Source organism: Peromyscus leucopus, chromosome 23, assembly GCF_004664715.2.
Source record: "Peromyscus leucopus breed LL Stock chromosome 23, UCI_PerLeu_2.1, whole genome shotgun sequence".
NCBI lineage: Eukaryota > Metazoa > Chordata > Mammalia > Rodentia > Cricetidae > Peromyscus > Peromyscus leucopus.
Window position 1 is genome coordinate 43,029,137 of NC_051082.1, and position 16,518 is coordinate 43,045,654.

At 38.1% G+C, this 16,518-nt stretch overlaps 1 protein-coding gene across 1 annotated transcript in view; it reads left to right on the top strand.

Moving 5' to 3' along the window:
* The window catches only part of LOC114704585 (cytochrome P450 3A13-like), a 35,989-nt gene extending 20,948 nt beyond the window's left edge, over positions 1-15,041 (top strand). The window contains exons 8-13 of the mRNA XM_037198539.1: positions 3,526-3,653; positions 4,773-4,839; positions 7,198-7,358; positions 10,091-10,317; positions 13,243-13,405; positions 14,907-15,041. Coding sequence (XP_037054434.1) covers positions 3,526-3,653; positions 4,773-4,839; positions 7,198-7,358; positions 10,091-10,317; positions 13,243-13,405; positions 14,907-15,041 — 881 coding nt within the window. The remainder of the gene's footprint in view (positions 1-3,525; positions 3,654-4,772; positions 4,840-7,197; positions 7,359-10,090; positions 10,318-13,242; positions 13,406-14,906) is intronic.
* The last annotated feature ends 1,477 nt before the right edge of the window (positions 15,042-16,518 follow it).

Below are 16,518 nucleotides of genomic sequence, written 5' to 3' on the forward strand. Positions count from 1 at the left end.
GTTGCAGAATTTATTCTGTGACATTGTATCTGATAACATTTGTTTTATGAAATGGAGTGCACATTTTGTTGTATATATGTTTATAGTAGCAATTTTGTGTGGGTGGATGTTTTTCTTAAAGTGTATAAAGTGATTTTCTACATCCTTGTGACTAGCTTTAAATTGATATTGGATTAGTGATGCATGCTTGTTTCCTACTCTGATATTTGTTGGGTACATTTCTTAGGGTCATGAAAAATCATTATGACTGCTAATCCAATCTGCTAATCTGTGTATTATTATCTATTTGTTTAAAGACAAACTCCATATATTTCTAGCTGGTCTAGAACTGGCTATGTAGAAGAGATTTTTCTGATATTATAGTGATCTGCCTACCTCTGGCTCTTGAGTGTTGAGATTAAAGCATGCACCACCATCTTCAGTGTTAATCTGTGTCCTTTGATAAAGGAATATAGACTTTTAATATTCAGACTTCTTATTGAAAGACATGCAATGATTCCTGACATTTTATTTCTCCTGTCTGGCATTATCTTGGCCCTCTTTTCTTAATAGCTGTCTTAGTATCATTATTTTCCTCTAGCCCCTTGGTTGAATTTACTTTTTTCTTCAGTCCAAACCAACCTTTACATTATGTAATGTAAGCAGAATTCATTGTGAAAAATTCTATAGCATGACAACATGGATAGTTTTTTTTCTCCTTTGACTATAATAAATATGATTATATATATATGTATATATATACGTATACATGTAAATGTATGTTCATGCATTTATATATATTTTTTCAGTAGCTCTTATTTTCCAAACATGAAATACAATGTTTTATATCTTCCTGGCATTTTTGTTTTCCATTTTGCTGTTCAGGAGTTATGCTCATGGACCTGTCTTTTTATGTGACTTTGTCCTTCTTCTCAAATCTTCCAGTATACTTTCTTTATTCTATGTATTCATATTTATTTTTAATGCAAAATGGGAAGTTTCTTCTCTGCTCATTTTATCTATGTTATACTCTTTATCTATTTTGGATTTTGATGGACATTTCTTTCTTTCACTTGGGGAACTTCAGTTCTATGATTTTATTGATAATATTTTCTATGCCTTTGACGTGAAATTCTTGTCATTGCTCTATGCTGAAAGTCATAGACTTTTTTTCTTATATCCTCAAAACTTACAACTTTTTAACAAATTGATCACTGTTCATGACTGAATGATCTTATTATTCTGCTTTGTCTTTATGCCCTCAACTTCTGTCTTCTATGTGATCCACTTTATTTCTTATCCTTTCCACTGAAATTTGTATTTGACTTAATGAAACTTTAATTTCTATTATGATTTCATTTTTTTCTTATGTATATCTATTTTTTATCAAATTCCATCTTAATATCTGGATTTAATTTCCTTATATCTTTCATCATTTGGTATTTCCTTGAGATTGATTCAGGAGATAGCCATGTGTTCATCTTTGTCTGTTCATTTGGAGTTTTTTAAGTGTTCAGGAAAGCCTTGGCTGTAGTAGGGTTGAAGTGATGTTTTCTTCTGTTAGGTCTGTGTTCAGAGTTCTAATCTCTTCTTCCTGTGATCCCCTGGAAGGTGATCAATGTTTGCAATAAATAGTTATCACCAATCATCAAATCCTTTATGAAATTAGGGTAACAGTTGACTTCAAAATAGTTATTTATCATTCTTGAAGGACCAACTGTATTAGAGAGAAAAAAGCAGACCTCATTCTTTCTACACTGATATGTTATCTGTTGTTGGTATATATATGAAAAATAAAAAAAAAAAGTCATGGTGGGACTAGGGATTAATGAGTGGTGTTAAGTGGGACATAGAGGAGCAGCAAAATCATCATGGTAGAGTAAAAAGAATGGGGGTATGGGAAGATTTTGCATTTGGGTTAAAGGTAAACTGGAAAAAGAGGTGTGAGACTATGCCGTCATATCATGTAGAACAGTCCCATCTCTCAGGAAATAGAGCCACAGACATCCTATAACCAGGACAGTGTAGGTTACTAAGATGGAAGAAAGGATGTATGAAAGCATTTCAAAAAGCAATAAATTACATAAGATGTGAAAATTGAGAATCTGTGCCTGCCTTCCTACATTGACCTTGGGTGTGATATAAAAAATAAATAGCTATAGGAGGAAATGCAATTGAGTGGATCTATTGGATAATAGGGGTAAATGCCCTGAATATTGGGTTATCTCATCACTGGGATACCCTTTGCATTGTTCTCCCCAAAAGTCCTGCTCCATAATATTCTTTATATTGAGTTTCAGCATCAAGTCCTTCCTGGACCATCCCCCATGACGGTGATAGGGGCAGATGGGTCATTGTACAGTGGTTGGATGATTATTATTAGTTTCATGATTTTGTAAGTGATGTTTTCTTTATAATCATTGGTCTTATGTGTTACATTAGATATGAAAACACCAAAGTATAATAACAGGACTATGTCAATAGTGCTGAGGAATATTTTAAATCCCTGCAGTAGAGCAATAGAGGCTGGAAGATTTCAGTTCTTGTCCTAACCTGCATTCAATCAAGATCTTCCTCAAACCCAGAAGCTAGGGATGGAGCTTCATGACATGGTTCTTGGCTAGTCTATAAAAGGCTATGCCTTTTATCACCAACACTGAAATTTTCCTTAATATTTAAACAGATTCTATCTAGTAATTAAGTCTGCCTTCAAATTTGTGTTTCTTTGACTCAGCCTCCCGAGCAGACAATTATAATTTAATTATAATTTATTTTCATGTGTGTTTTGTGTATTCATGCTATAGCATAATATATATTTATACCTAATATAAATTTTATATATACCTAATTTTTGGTTCTAGTCACTGAGTAGAAGTAATGATAGAGTGAGAAAAATCATTGTCTAAATAAAGATTTACTCCTTCAATTTCTATGTTAGCTCTTAGTTTCCATTAACCATTCTCATGAAGTTAAGGGAAATCCCTGCTGTCCCCAATTTTCTGAGAACATTAATTGGGAAGGATTGGTAGGTTTTTCCCTGAAATTTTTCAAAATACTCCATCTCTGGTTGTATAGCATACAACAGAATTACTTTCATGTTTCTGCATTCAGTTGGTAAGTGTTTTACTGATAAAATCCCTTTGGTATATTTAAGTCACATTTCTCCACAGATTCCCATCCCAAAATATATTCTGATTTTAGTAACAAGGCAGTAGAAACAACCAGGTTTAATTCTCTACTTTCCCCTAGTTTTGTAAGTTTTAGAAATGCCTATGAAGTACTGGTAAGAATTGTCTGATAAATATTTCATAGAATTGCACACTGAATCTTCCTGGAGCTGAAATATTGTCTTTGTGTTTTTATTGAAAACTCAATTACTTTTAGATGTGGTTTTCTTTCTATATTTTGTAATTTAACTCGTTTCTACCACAATTATTCATGTTGTTTTGATATTTCACTTAAATTATTGAAATTTTGCAACTGGTGAATAAAATAACTGTCAAAAGCTTAAATTTGCATTTCATCATTTTTTTCTTTTCTCCATAGCACTCTTTCCAATCCTTTCAAGAATATTTAACAAACTAAACATCTGCATGTTTCCAAGTGATGCTACATCATTTTTTAAGAAATTTATAGAAGAGACCAAAAAAGATCGGCTTGAAAATACTCAAGAGGTAAAATATGACAAAATTTAATTTAATCCTAAGGTAATGATGTCAAAAGATACACATTCCTCATAAAAGGCATCTTCAGATATTTGATGTATTTCATCTGTTCAATTTGAGTTGTAGCACACCTAGAACTTCAGCGATATCTTTGAGCATTGAGACTGCCCATTATAGCTTAATACAGCATACATGCTGGACTAATATTAAGGATGTTTACAGAAAAATTACTGACATAGGCTGTCAGGGAGTCAGCATCATGTCTGAGGATGTGCCACTACTAATTTGCTAGTATTCTGGGTTTTGGAACATTTGAAAGTGTAGTAGCTTGCAAAAAAATGGCTCCTAAAGGGAGTGGCACTATTAGGTGGTGTGACTTTTTTGGAGTAGGAGTGGCTTTGACAGTTGCCTGTCAAGGTGTGAGAACTCTCAGCTACCTCTCTAGCACCATGTCTGCCTGTATACTGCCTTGCTTTATGCCATGATGCTAATGGACTAAATCTCTGAACTGTAAGCAAGCCACCAGAGTAAAACATTTTAATTTATAAGAGTTGCCAAAGTCATGGTATCTCTTCACAGCAATAACAACCCTAACTAAGAGAGTAGGCAATCACATAAAACCTAGCAATCAGTTCCAGAAACACCAATTGATAAGTATGAGATATGGGATAACAATATATCAAGAAGAAGAAACTACAACCATCAAGCAGGAGTCTGTCATCAACAACTACAGATGCTTAGAATGAGGGAAAGCCATGAGAAATAGTGATGGACATGGCAGCATGATACATTACCCTGATAGACTTACTTAAAAATATTTTTTCATGTCAGAGTTACTCTGGCTATCCTGGAGCTCATTTTATAGACCAGGCTGGACTCAAACTCAAAGATTAGCCTGCCTCCTAAGTACTAGTATTAAAGGTGTATGCCATCACTACTGGTTTCATGATGGACTTTTTGTTCCCCAAAATTTATGGGTCAGTGTATTATGTCACTAGTGATTCAGACCACATTAGCCTAATTCTAAAATGAGCTATTTCCTCACATGAAAGTTAAACTTCTACATTTCATACTTATTTTTGACCTAGCAACCCACTTTCTGCTTTTAAATTTTCTGTCTCCTTTCAGCACCAAGTGGATTTTCTTCAGCTGATGATGAACTCCCAGAATTCCAAAGATCCGGAGTCCCATAAACGTAACTAAGGATAATTTAGTGCCTAAAGGGGATGCAGAGAGGAAGGGTTTGATTCTTGAAATGTAAAGGGGTCATTCAAGCAGAGACACTTCTGCTAATTTACAAAAAGTCACAGACATGCTGTTATAGGAAGCAGCCTGAGGGCCTTTCTAAAATTATAGTGTGTATGCATACAGAATACATTATGTTTAGTGTACCTTCCCTCTGTAACTGGGAAGCTACAACCATAAAATGTCATTAGCATGGCTACCTAACCAAGACCTGAACTGGCCCAACAACAGTTGACATTCCAACATAGACAGGGAAAATTTCATGAGAACCCATTCTTAGATGAAGAGATCCAGATAGATCAGATATTTAATCTTCACCAGAGATGAGTCCCTGATTATTTATCCAAAACTAAGTTGCCAACCCAGAAGTAGGCAAAACTGAGTAAATTCAGCAGGTTATATTTATGACTATTTATTTGTATATGTAACAAAAGTATTTAAAGAAGAGACCCTAAATTTGAGAGTGAGAGGAAATGCGGCATGGGAAGGGTAGGAGGAAAGATAGAAAGAGGGTAATGAAATAATTATATTTTAATGAAACTTTTAAAAATCTGAAAGTCTGTTATGAGCATTCCTTTTATACTCCAAGTGTCTTCATTGATGGGTGGGTCATCTACATCAGTCAAATGCTGATTCTCAGGCTTAGGCAGGACCACTGAATCAGAACCTCTGCTTAAAAACCTGCTTCCAGAGGACCCAATCAGGAAGCACAGTATCCAAATACCAACTTGCACTGTGGTTCATGCTTTGGAAGTATGTTCACTAGCTTAAGGGACTGTGGGAATTTATTTTTTCTTTCACAATATCATAGTACATTAAAGAAGAAAAATCACAGTGTTCATAATGTATTTCCTCTTCATTCTTTTACTCACTGTGACTGGGCTTAGTATTTCAGAGTAATGCTTCTTTGCAAACATTGGTACTACAATGTGTGTTTTGGAAATTTTAATTAATTCATTCCATATTTAATCCCACATTTGAAGTCAATGCCCATGTTTTTGTTATTTTTTCTTATTAAACAATTTTTTAATTTAAATATATTTTGATCATATTCTTTCCCTCCCCAAAGACCTTCAGGATCCCTTCACCCAGCTAACTTTAAATTCTTTTTCAAAAGCAAACAAAAGCCCAATACAACGGCAAAATTATTCAAAACCAAGGAAAAAACAGTACCCAAACCAAACATTAAAATTTAACTAAATAAAAGTATGTATACACACACACACACACACACACACACACACACACACACACACACACACTGTGGATCCCACAATATATTGGGCAACCTACTCCTGAAAAAAAGGGCCTGTCCTGGAGTTGTTGATATTCCCAGTGTCACTGTATTTGGAAAAAAAACTGATTTTCTCTCTCCCAACATATATAAAAGACAGTTCAGTTGTTATACTTTTCTCCAGTGACTAGGTTTTCATTTATTTGTTCATTTTCTAATGTATCAAAATAAAATATAGAAAGATGAAACAAAAACTAATACATCAATGCTGGGGAAGAAAAACTAACAGAATGAAAAGAGTCCAAGGGAGGATACAAGAATCAGAGACCCACTTATTTGTACGGTCAAGAATCCCATAAAACACCAAACTGTGAGCCATAATACATACACAGAGGACCTTCCAAAGACCTGTGCAGGCCTTCACCATGCTTCTTCAGTCTTTGTGTGTTCATATGACATTTCATCACGTTGATTTGGAGTGTTGTTTTCTTGGTGTTCTTGGTATTCTCATTCCCACTGCCTCATACAGTCTTCCAAACTCTGATTCTGTGGGATTCCCTGGGCTCTGAGGAGAGGGATTTGGTGGAGACATCCCACTTAGGACTGGGTGTTCCAAATGCTCTCATGATGTACCTATTGTCTGCCTGTTGTTCTCTACATTTGTTCCCATCAGTTGCAGGAGGAGTCTTCTTACATGATGGCTTTGCAAGGCACTTATCTAAAAGTATAACATAATACCATTAAGAGTCATTTTATCCCTGCATGTTTTTTTTACACCAGTATTTTTCGGTTTTGCCTTTGGCCCCTGGGATATCTAGTTAGGTTCTTGGTCACCTAAGTGGCACTAATCTTGGTTCCATCTCATGGAGTAGGTCATAAGTCAAATCAGTTATTGGTTGGTTACTCCCACATGTATTGTGCCACCATTGCCCTTGCATATCTTGCAGGAAGTACAGCATTGTAGATAAAGTGCAGTGTACCTTCCTGTGTCAAAGATGGTAGATCAAAGCAGGTGAAGGCTCTGTGTAGGCACCAGCTTTGATCATTCACATAAAATGTCTAATCTCATTTTAGCTCTTTCTGATCTGGAGATCCTTGCCCAGTCAATCACATTTATTTTTGCTGGCTATGAGACAACAAGCACTGCTCTTTCCTTTATTATGTATTTACTGGCGATTCACCCCAATGTTCAGAAGAAACTGCAGCATGAGATTGATGCAGTGCTGCCCAATAAGGTGAGTGAGTGGTGCTGGAAGATACAGGGAAAACGTCAAACCTCAACTTGAAACACTGCTTCCCTACTTACATTTAGAATTATAGTAAATACAGTAAGAAGTGATTCTTTCAGAAATAACCTGTGAAAATCTAAAACAAAGAAAAAGTATGTGTAGAAAAATACTAATCTCTGTAATTCTGTATTGATCCTATAATATGCAATAAAACAGTTCAAAAACATGCATGAAATCTCTTTGGATTTTTAAGGATATGCAAGTGTCAGTCAAGTTTCTTCCTTAAACTTAAATGAGTGTTTTGCCTGCATACATATCTCTGTACCATGTACATTTCTGAAACATGAGGAAGCCAGAGGTTGCCTTAGATTCCCCTGCAACTAGACTTCTAGGAAATATGCTCACCATAGCTGTACCAGGAACTGAACCTGGGTCCTCTGCGAGGGCAAATGGTGCACTTAACCACTGAGACATCCCCCTAGAACTTAAACAGTATACCTGATAACTATATTATTATTACTGGAAATGCTTTGGCATGACTGATATCAATGATGCCTTGTGTGGTCCTTTCTGGGCAGGCTGGTTCAGCTATGCTCTGCATTACTCCTCTCTCTAATCACATAATTAGACTCAAACAAAGCACATCATGGCAGCTTTCAAATTAAACTGTTCACCTCTACATTATGGTAGCTTCAGAATCCCACAATGTGAGAGCCACACATCATATGAGCTGTCTTCTCATCTATGTCCAAAATCATGTGCAATGGTTTGTGAGGTACCAAAACTCTGGGATTGTCTGGGTTGTTAATGACATGCACACAAAACATCTTCAGACCTCATACTCACCCCTGTTCTTGTTACATTCTGTCACTGTGACAAATCCCGTGATCCAAAACAACTATGGGGAGGAAAGCATTTACTTCCGCTTACATTTTCACATTACAGGCTATCACTGAGGACAGTCAATGCAGGAACTTAAAATAGGAACTTTTAGTCAGGACTGTCTGCCACTCTACACAGCACTGCTTCTGACCAAGGTACTCACACAGCCAGAGAAGCACAGCAGGAACTATCAAGGATGCCCACTCACTGACCTATCCTTATTTAGTTGTTCTCATGCAGCCCAGGATCATTCACTCACATAACAGTACTGCCTGCAAATTGCTGGACCGTCCTACATCAATGAACAGTTAAGGCAACAACCCTCACAGATATACTCATGATCCATTCTAATCTAGCAACCCCTAATCTTTCAATTTAGACCTACTTTTCAGGTGACTTTAGACTGAGGGATGTTGAAAGTTAAAGATTCAATAAAATGACATATGGAGTAACAATGAAATGTTTCTTTCAGGAACTTAGCATGGAGCTGAATGGGTCTCTCACTAGAATAGAATTTGTTGCTCAATTCGTCTCCATTTTTAGGCTATTTTACCATAATGCAGTTCAAAGGGAAAAAATCCTACTGAAGTTAGTCACTGTAATTTCATATACTATTCCTGTTTAATATGCCCTTGATCTTTAAATTAGACATCTATGGTAATATCAAATTCAGTCATAGGATTTTAAAAATGTGAGTTGTCGGGGCTGGAGAGATGACTCAGAGGTTAAGAGCACTGACTCCTCTTCCAGAGGATCTGAGTTCAATTCCCAGCAACCACATGGTGGCTCACAACCACCTGTAATGAGATCGGGTGCCCTCTTCTGGCCTGCAGTCATACATGCTGTATACATAATAAATAAATAAAAAGAAAAAAAAGGAGTAAAATCATGAGCAGTTTAAAAAAAATGTGAGTTGTCCTCTGAAAGGATTGATATAGAATTTTAAAAAGGAATTTAATATTCTCCACATTGTATTTTCTTGGTCTGGAATACTGGCCTTCTTCTATTAAGTTAACACCCTCAACAGCTGATTTATGTTGACATTATTAGATTGACATAATATGCCATTCACTATTACTGAAAGGAAAACAGTACAAAAGAAAACTGAAGATTTGGGACTAAATGTAAGTTCAGTGGATCTTTAGTATGTCAACACACATAACTGTTGTGAATAGGACTTATCAATGGTAAAAACAGTAAATCTAATCATTAATCTAGGTTGAATGAGGAGTTTCTAAAAACTTAATAGTACTGAGTGTGGTGATATTGTGTTCCCCAAAATATTGTGTACTCTAATAAATTTATCTGGGGTCAGAGAACAGACAGCCACTAGATACAAAGGCTAGAAAATGGTGGCACTCACACCTTTAATCCTAGCATTCCAGAGATAGAAATCCCTCTGGATCTCTGTGAGTTCAAGGCCACATTGGAAAAAGTCAAGCATGGTGACACACGCCTTTAATCCCAGAAAGCCAGCCTTTAATCCCAGGGAGTGGTGGTAGAAAGCAGGAAGATATATAAGGCGTGAGGACCAGAAACTAGAAGCATTTGGCTGGTTAAGCATGTGGCTGGTTAAGCATTCAGGCTTTTGAGCAGCATAATTCAGCTGAGACCCATTCCGGATGAGGACTCAGAGGCCTCCAGTCTGAGGAGACAAGACCAGCTGAGGAACTGGCAAGGTGAGATAGATGTGGCTTGTTCTGTCTCTCTGATCTACCAGCATTGACCCCAATAACTGGCCTCAGGTTTGATTTTATTAATAACAACTTTTAAGATTCCTGCTACAACTGAGTAAGTTGACATGAAAGTTAGTTTTAAATCTCAAACCAGCAAAGTCTTTTTTTAATTTTTCCCAGGCACCTGCCACTTATGAAGCCCTGGTAGAGATGGAATATCTGGACATGGTGGTAAATGAAACTATGAGATTATATCCAGTTGTTACAAGGGTTAACAGACTCAGTAAGAAAGATGCTGAAATCAATGGTGTGTTCATTCCAAAAGGTACACAGGTGGTCATACCTATCTTTGTTCTTCACTGGGATCCAAAATACTGGTCAGAGCCTGAGGAGTTCCGTCCTGAAAGGTACAAGGACCCTGAGAAAGGGAACATACACAGAATCAGACTTCTTTAAGTATGTTAAGATGTCTCTTAAATTAATCATTTAAATATAAATTTGTATTGCCTTGCTGCATGTAAGTTTGATTTTAGAATGCCAGTAGTACAAATTGATCATTATTGTAAAAAACTACAGATGTTTTAATGGACCAAAAATGACATTTTTGTATTTTATAATTTTGTTTTAGAGTCTTAAGCCTGTCTTAGTTAGCGTTTTTAATGTGAAGAAATACTATGACCATGGTAACTCTTATAAAGAAAAATATTTATTTGGGGCTGTTTTACGTTTTCAGAGGTTTAATCCAGTATCATCATGACAGGAAGCATAGCAGCATGCAGACAGACATGGTGCTGGGAAAGTAACTGAGAGTTCTACATCCCGGACACGGACAGGATTGAAAGATTGATAGCTCTTTCTCGATTCCGATGTAGATCTACATCCAGCTCATCAGGCACCAGGCAGAGAAGAAAGACAATAGTATTGGCTTCAGCTTCTGAGACATCAAAGGCCACCAGCAGTGACACTTTACCACATAAGGCCACACCTCCCAATTGTGCCAGTCGCTATGAGCCTATGGGGACATCTTCATTCAAACTACAACGTTAATATAAATTTCATTAATATAGTGACATCATTGTACATATTTCAAAATGGGTATAGATATTTAGCTATTAGAAAAAAAAAAACACCTCAGTTTTCTCCCGTTTTTATAATTGCTGGTTACTTTCTATAACCTATAATTACTATTTTATGACAGGTGCTTGAGTGTCTGTGTGTGTGTGTGTGTGTGTGTGTGTTTCAAAGGGAGGAAGTGCAATTACCATGATTTGGAAATCAATAATTATATTCAAGTTGTGAAGTTTATATTTCTTTACTCTGGAACCATCCCAAAATATAGGAATAATTTCCCAAATATAGGAATCCGTTATATTAGCCATTGGCAGAGGCACAGAAAGCCTCCTCTTAGATGGTTTAAGGTGCATCGCTGTGGATGAATGCTAATACAAGTCCTCTTAGTCTTCTTTCTGTCTATTTTGTGAAGGAAACCTCCTCACACTTATCCAGTGGGTGACTCCTCCATAGCCAAGTAATCAACTCATTAGAAAGTTGTTATTTTCATTCCTCTTGAATCTGAAACAGGGTATTCTGTGAGTGGAAAGTGATAAACAGTCTGTGGGAATTGTATGCAGCATGGGAACAGTTGCTAGGTTGCCATTGTTGCCCCAGTAATAAAAATGCTTGTTCATATTTTATCTTATTTTTTAAGTTTTGAAATTATAATTTGGAATAACATTTCTTCATTCCATTCCACCCTCCAAAATCTCCTATAGATCCCTCCCCTCATTTCGTTGAGTACATGGCCTCTTTTTTCACAAAATGTTATTTAGGTGCTCACATACAGATGTGTGGATAGACATATACATTCCTGTAAAAAAAACTGTCCAATCCATATCATGCTACTCATGTAAAAATGATATTTTAATATAGATGCAGTTGAATCATGAGGCCAAGAATTTAGATATATAGTAGTCTCTTTTATGAAGTTCTTGATGCCTAAGGCCTTGTATTCTTAGCCATGTGTCCCTGGTGTTGGCAGAAGGTCTATGTACAGTGCTTATTAGAGGAGTAGAATGGAGTCACCTAGCTCCTCTTTTCTGGTTAGGTGAATTCTGTCCCTCTATATAGCCACCACTTCCACCCCCTTTAGCTCAGTGGCTACAAACTTGAACATTATTCATTTTGTGTCTCAATTGTTACTTCTGCTTTCAATCATATAATATGGACTCAGTGGGCATCAGCGACTAGACCAGGGAAGAGGAATGCAAAAGTTAAAAAATACTGACGTTTTAATCAAATGCAGTACAGAAGATGTCTACAGAAGAATGTCAATGTTTCCTGTCTGTTTCAGTGTGTGTGTGTGTGTGTGTGTGTGTGTGTGTGTGTGTGTGTGTAAATTTATAAAATCTTCCCAAACAGGATTCCACCAAGTTCACCTTGCACACACATACCAGTACAACTTTCCCTGGACTCCAATGCAGTTCTGTAAAATAGCATAGAAATTATTTCTTCATCTTTCCTGATATTAAATAACTCTCAGGAAACAGATGGTTATTAGTCTTCTAGAACATTTCCATAATCATAATTTTTATAATAATAATAATAATAATAATAATTTTATAATAAGCATGTGAGAAATCAAATTTTAATTGGACATAAGTCTGTACTTTTAGTGGTCTTTCCCCTAATGGAGGAGATGGAGACAAAATTCAGAGATAACAGAGTAGAGAAGCAGCATGTGTCCTTGAAAACCACTTTAGTTGATAACTCTTGGAGGAGAGGGAGACAGTCTAAGATTTTGTGAAAGGGGCTTAATGAGGGAAAGGAGTCTGGAGAGGAAGAGGAGGAAGAAGAAGAAATAGATTAGGTTAAGTAGACTGAAATAAGGACATAAAGGAAGGAGAGGATAGTGAGGAGAGAATGGAATATTAACGGTTCATTTGTAACATACATTTCCTTATTCTCCAATGAACAAATCCCCAATTCAGGTGTTGTGGTCAGGACAATTCCTTCCTTTTTCAATTTTACTTTCTTATGTTCATATACTTGGAACACAAGACATCCTTACTATTTTCAACTTTAAACACACATTTCAATTCAATGAGCATTCGCCACAATCATCTTATTAACTTCAGGAGCTCCTTTACTGTAAAGTTGTAAAAAGAACTTTAACTTTTAAATCTCATAATGAATTAACTCATGCTGATTGGAATAATGAACATACTGGAGTGAGCTGTATGGTTCTGACTGAGGGCTGTATGTGAAAACTGTAAACATGGCTCATGTGCACTTCATGTTTCATTATTTATGTTCTTGTTCAATTGTGACACCAGGTTCAGCAAGGAGAATAAAGATAGAATCAATCCTTATACATACCTGCCTTTTGGACATGGTCCTAGAAACTGCATTGGCATGAGGTTTGCTCTCATTAACATGAAGCTTGCAACTGTCAAAATCCTGCAGAACTTTTCACTGAGTCCTTGTGAAGAAACAGAGGTGAGCCAAAACATATACTGTTTGACAGGTTTTTTTTTTATTCATAGGCATTTTCATAAACTTGTGGATATATATATATTAACTTATGTATGAAATATATATAGAGAGAATGTACTATTTTATCCTTAATTGATATTTTCTCTGTCAAGAGATCTATATAAAGCCATGTGTGAGCTCTAGGGCCCTTGAATTCTGGAACAATTAGTCTGTGTCTAAGTGTAAATGTTAAGAGCATGTAGAATCAATGAAGATATTCTTTTTATGTTTACATATAGATTCATTGAATGTGAGTATTTTTTTCTTGTTATAAGTATATATGCCTTTTTAAAATAACAGACTTTTTTTTCGGAATGCAAAAGCAAGGTTTAATCGTGGATATCCAAATGCAATACAAGCCTAGGCAGGGACTTCGTCCAACAGATCCAACACAGTGGAAGCTGGAGGAAGTGCCCACCTGTCTGCAAGCTCATTTTTTAAAGGGAAAAATCACAAGGTTGCATCATTTAGGGGTGCTAGTACGGGTACAATTCTGATTGGCTTGTGTCTAGGAATTCCAGAAATCACAATTCAGTTTTCCTTCTAAGGAAGTAGTTGCCCACCACCATTTTTCATTGGCTGCCCCCAGATGGGGGCATCTGGTGATTACACAGTCACTATGGAAACTAAGGTTGGGGCATTCTATGGTCAAGTAGTTGCCTAGGGGGCCAGGGAGAGGACATTCCATAGTCTGGCAGCCATTACCTCCTGACTATTTTGTGACTCTGCACTTTTACACTTCCTGGTTTCTGGAATCTGGACTGACTGGTTTCAGTAACTTCTGGCCTATTCCAGTAACTTATGGCCCATAGCTAAAAGGAGCAGCCTTAGGCCTTTAGTTTTTGGGGTGAAAGCATTTTGGTCTTATTTTGGTTCCACATTTCCCCCTTCTCATGGTCCTAAGGAGGCTCAATCTTGGGCCTCGAGTAGCTCATAAGATTCTTGTCCTAACTCCTCTGATGCTGTATAAGGTTCAGTGAGGCTAATAGGTGTATAGCCACGTTGTACCATGAGTTGAATTGTCCCCAACCTTTGTTTCATGAACCATACTAACATGTTTATAATAAAAGGCCCAAATATCAACAGCAGTATCAAAAGAATAAGGGGACCAAGGATACTGGAAATTAAGGTAGTGAACCAGGGAGATTTAGAATACCAGGCCTCAAACCATCCCTGGTTGGCCTCTCGTTCCCTCTTTCATTGGGCTATGCCCTCTCGGACCTTGGCTACTGAGACCTTTATTACTCCCAAGTGGTCTATATAGAAGCAACATTATTCACCTAAAGCAGCACATAGTCCTTTTTCTTTCAAGAATATTAAGTCTAGTCCTCTCCTATTTTGTAAGTCGACTTCCGCTAGGGAGGTCAGGGACTCTTGGAGGTGAGTTATCTGAAATTCTACTTTTTCTATGTCCCCGTCTATAGACTCACGTAAACTAGAGTAGTGTTGTTGTTGTTGGACCAAGGCGGCAGCCCCTGTTCCTAGCCCAGCAATACTGGTCCCTAACAGTATGCTTAATGTGAGGGCAGTTAAGGGCTCTCTTTTTGACCTGCAGAGGCTTACTGGTTCAGCAAGACTTTCTAGCTCTTCCTCAGAATAGTATATCAACCGTGGCAGAAGCCGGATCATTATACAAAAGCCCTTTGTTCTATTGAGGACCAGAACATGTGCACAGGGAGTTAGTCCCGTGGAACATGCCCACCAAGTATTATCAGGAGGCTGCAGGTAAACGTCCTGGTCAGGGAGGGGTCGGGTATTATTACAATGGACCTGGTACTTGGTTGGCACTGTCCCTACGCAGATGCCTTGGCCCTGTACCTGCTGGATAGTTAGTGAGGCCTTAGCCTGCCATCAGCATTCCTGTGGTTTGCTAGTCATTGTATAATTGCCCTCTACTGCAGTGCCCTTGTAAAAAGGGGGTCGTGCATCGTAACAAAGCCAACTCAGGCTTGGAAGCATTCAAAAGCAAGAAAGATTTCTGAAGGAGGGTGTACAGGGGACTCTCATCCGATGGAATTGGAGGGGAGAGGAGCTGTTCTGCAGGTTTTTTAGGTGCAACAGTTAGACCTTTGGCAGAAATCAGGGCAGGTTTGGTTAGACTTGGTGTTACTGTGGGGTTAAGTATTCGGTCGGGTCCCACTGCTACTGTTTCCACTGGTGTGAAGGTGAGCTTTATGGTAAAAGTTAGCTGGCCTGACCCTGGATGTAAATGCAGTCCCCATGTCTTTCCAGTGGTCCAATCTGCCTGCTTACCGGCTTCTGTAAACCGAATGATTAGGGGGTTGCAGTGCCCACCACGTCTAGCCCCAGCATAAGCAGAAAAGCGTTCTATATCATAGCAATTTCCACAGCGCTGATTTCCACACCACCCAATCCCTGGAATGGACATATCTCCTACCCTCTGTACTGTGATAAAGTCTCCTTTTGTCGGGGGGGGGTGTCCCAGCTTATTGATCCAGTTGACTCACATCCCCAACTGCCACAGAAAGCATAGTCTTCTCCTCCGCATTTCTGACGCCGTTCTTTGGTCATAGAGTGGCCAGGACAAACATAAAATTGCAGTTGCCTTGCTTTGGCGCATCCTCCAGGTGTGTCACATTCTACAGGGAATGCTGAGAGCTCCTTGCCATTTGGGAGAATGTCAGGTTCGTTTCCAGAAGGTCCCCACATCCGCCCCCCTAGATCACAAAGGTCTGCATATAGATCGGGGAACCAGGTGTCTCGTGGGGCCACAGACGAGATTCTGCTAATTATCCTGTTAGGGTTGGACCCTCCAGAGATGATGATCCAGGTTTGGTTCCAAGGTGTATGGGGATTATCAGGTTGGCTGATCTCCGTGGTGGCACCAGGCAGAAGTAGGAGAATCAGATAGAGGCTGATCATTTTTCCTGGCACGGCGTAACTTGAGCCTCAATGGATTAGAGGGATGTTGAGTAGCTTCCCATGCCTCGCCTTGGTACTCCTCAGGAAGCACAAAGGGGTCAGCTAGTCGCGCGTGTGAGTAATGGACCCAGGCTGTGACTCCGTCCACCTTCAGAGCTGTCGGGGTGGTCAGGATCACCATGTAAGGTCCTTTC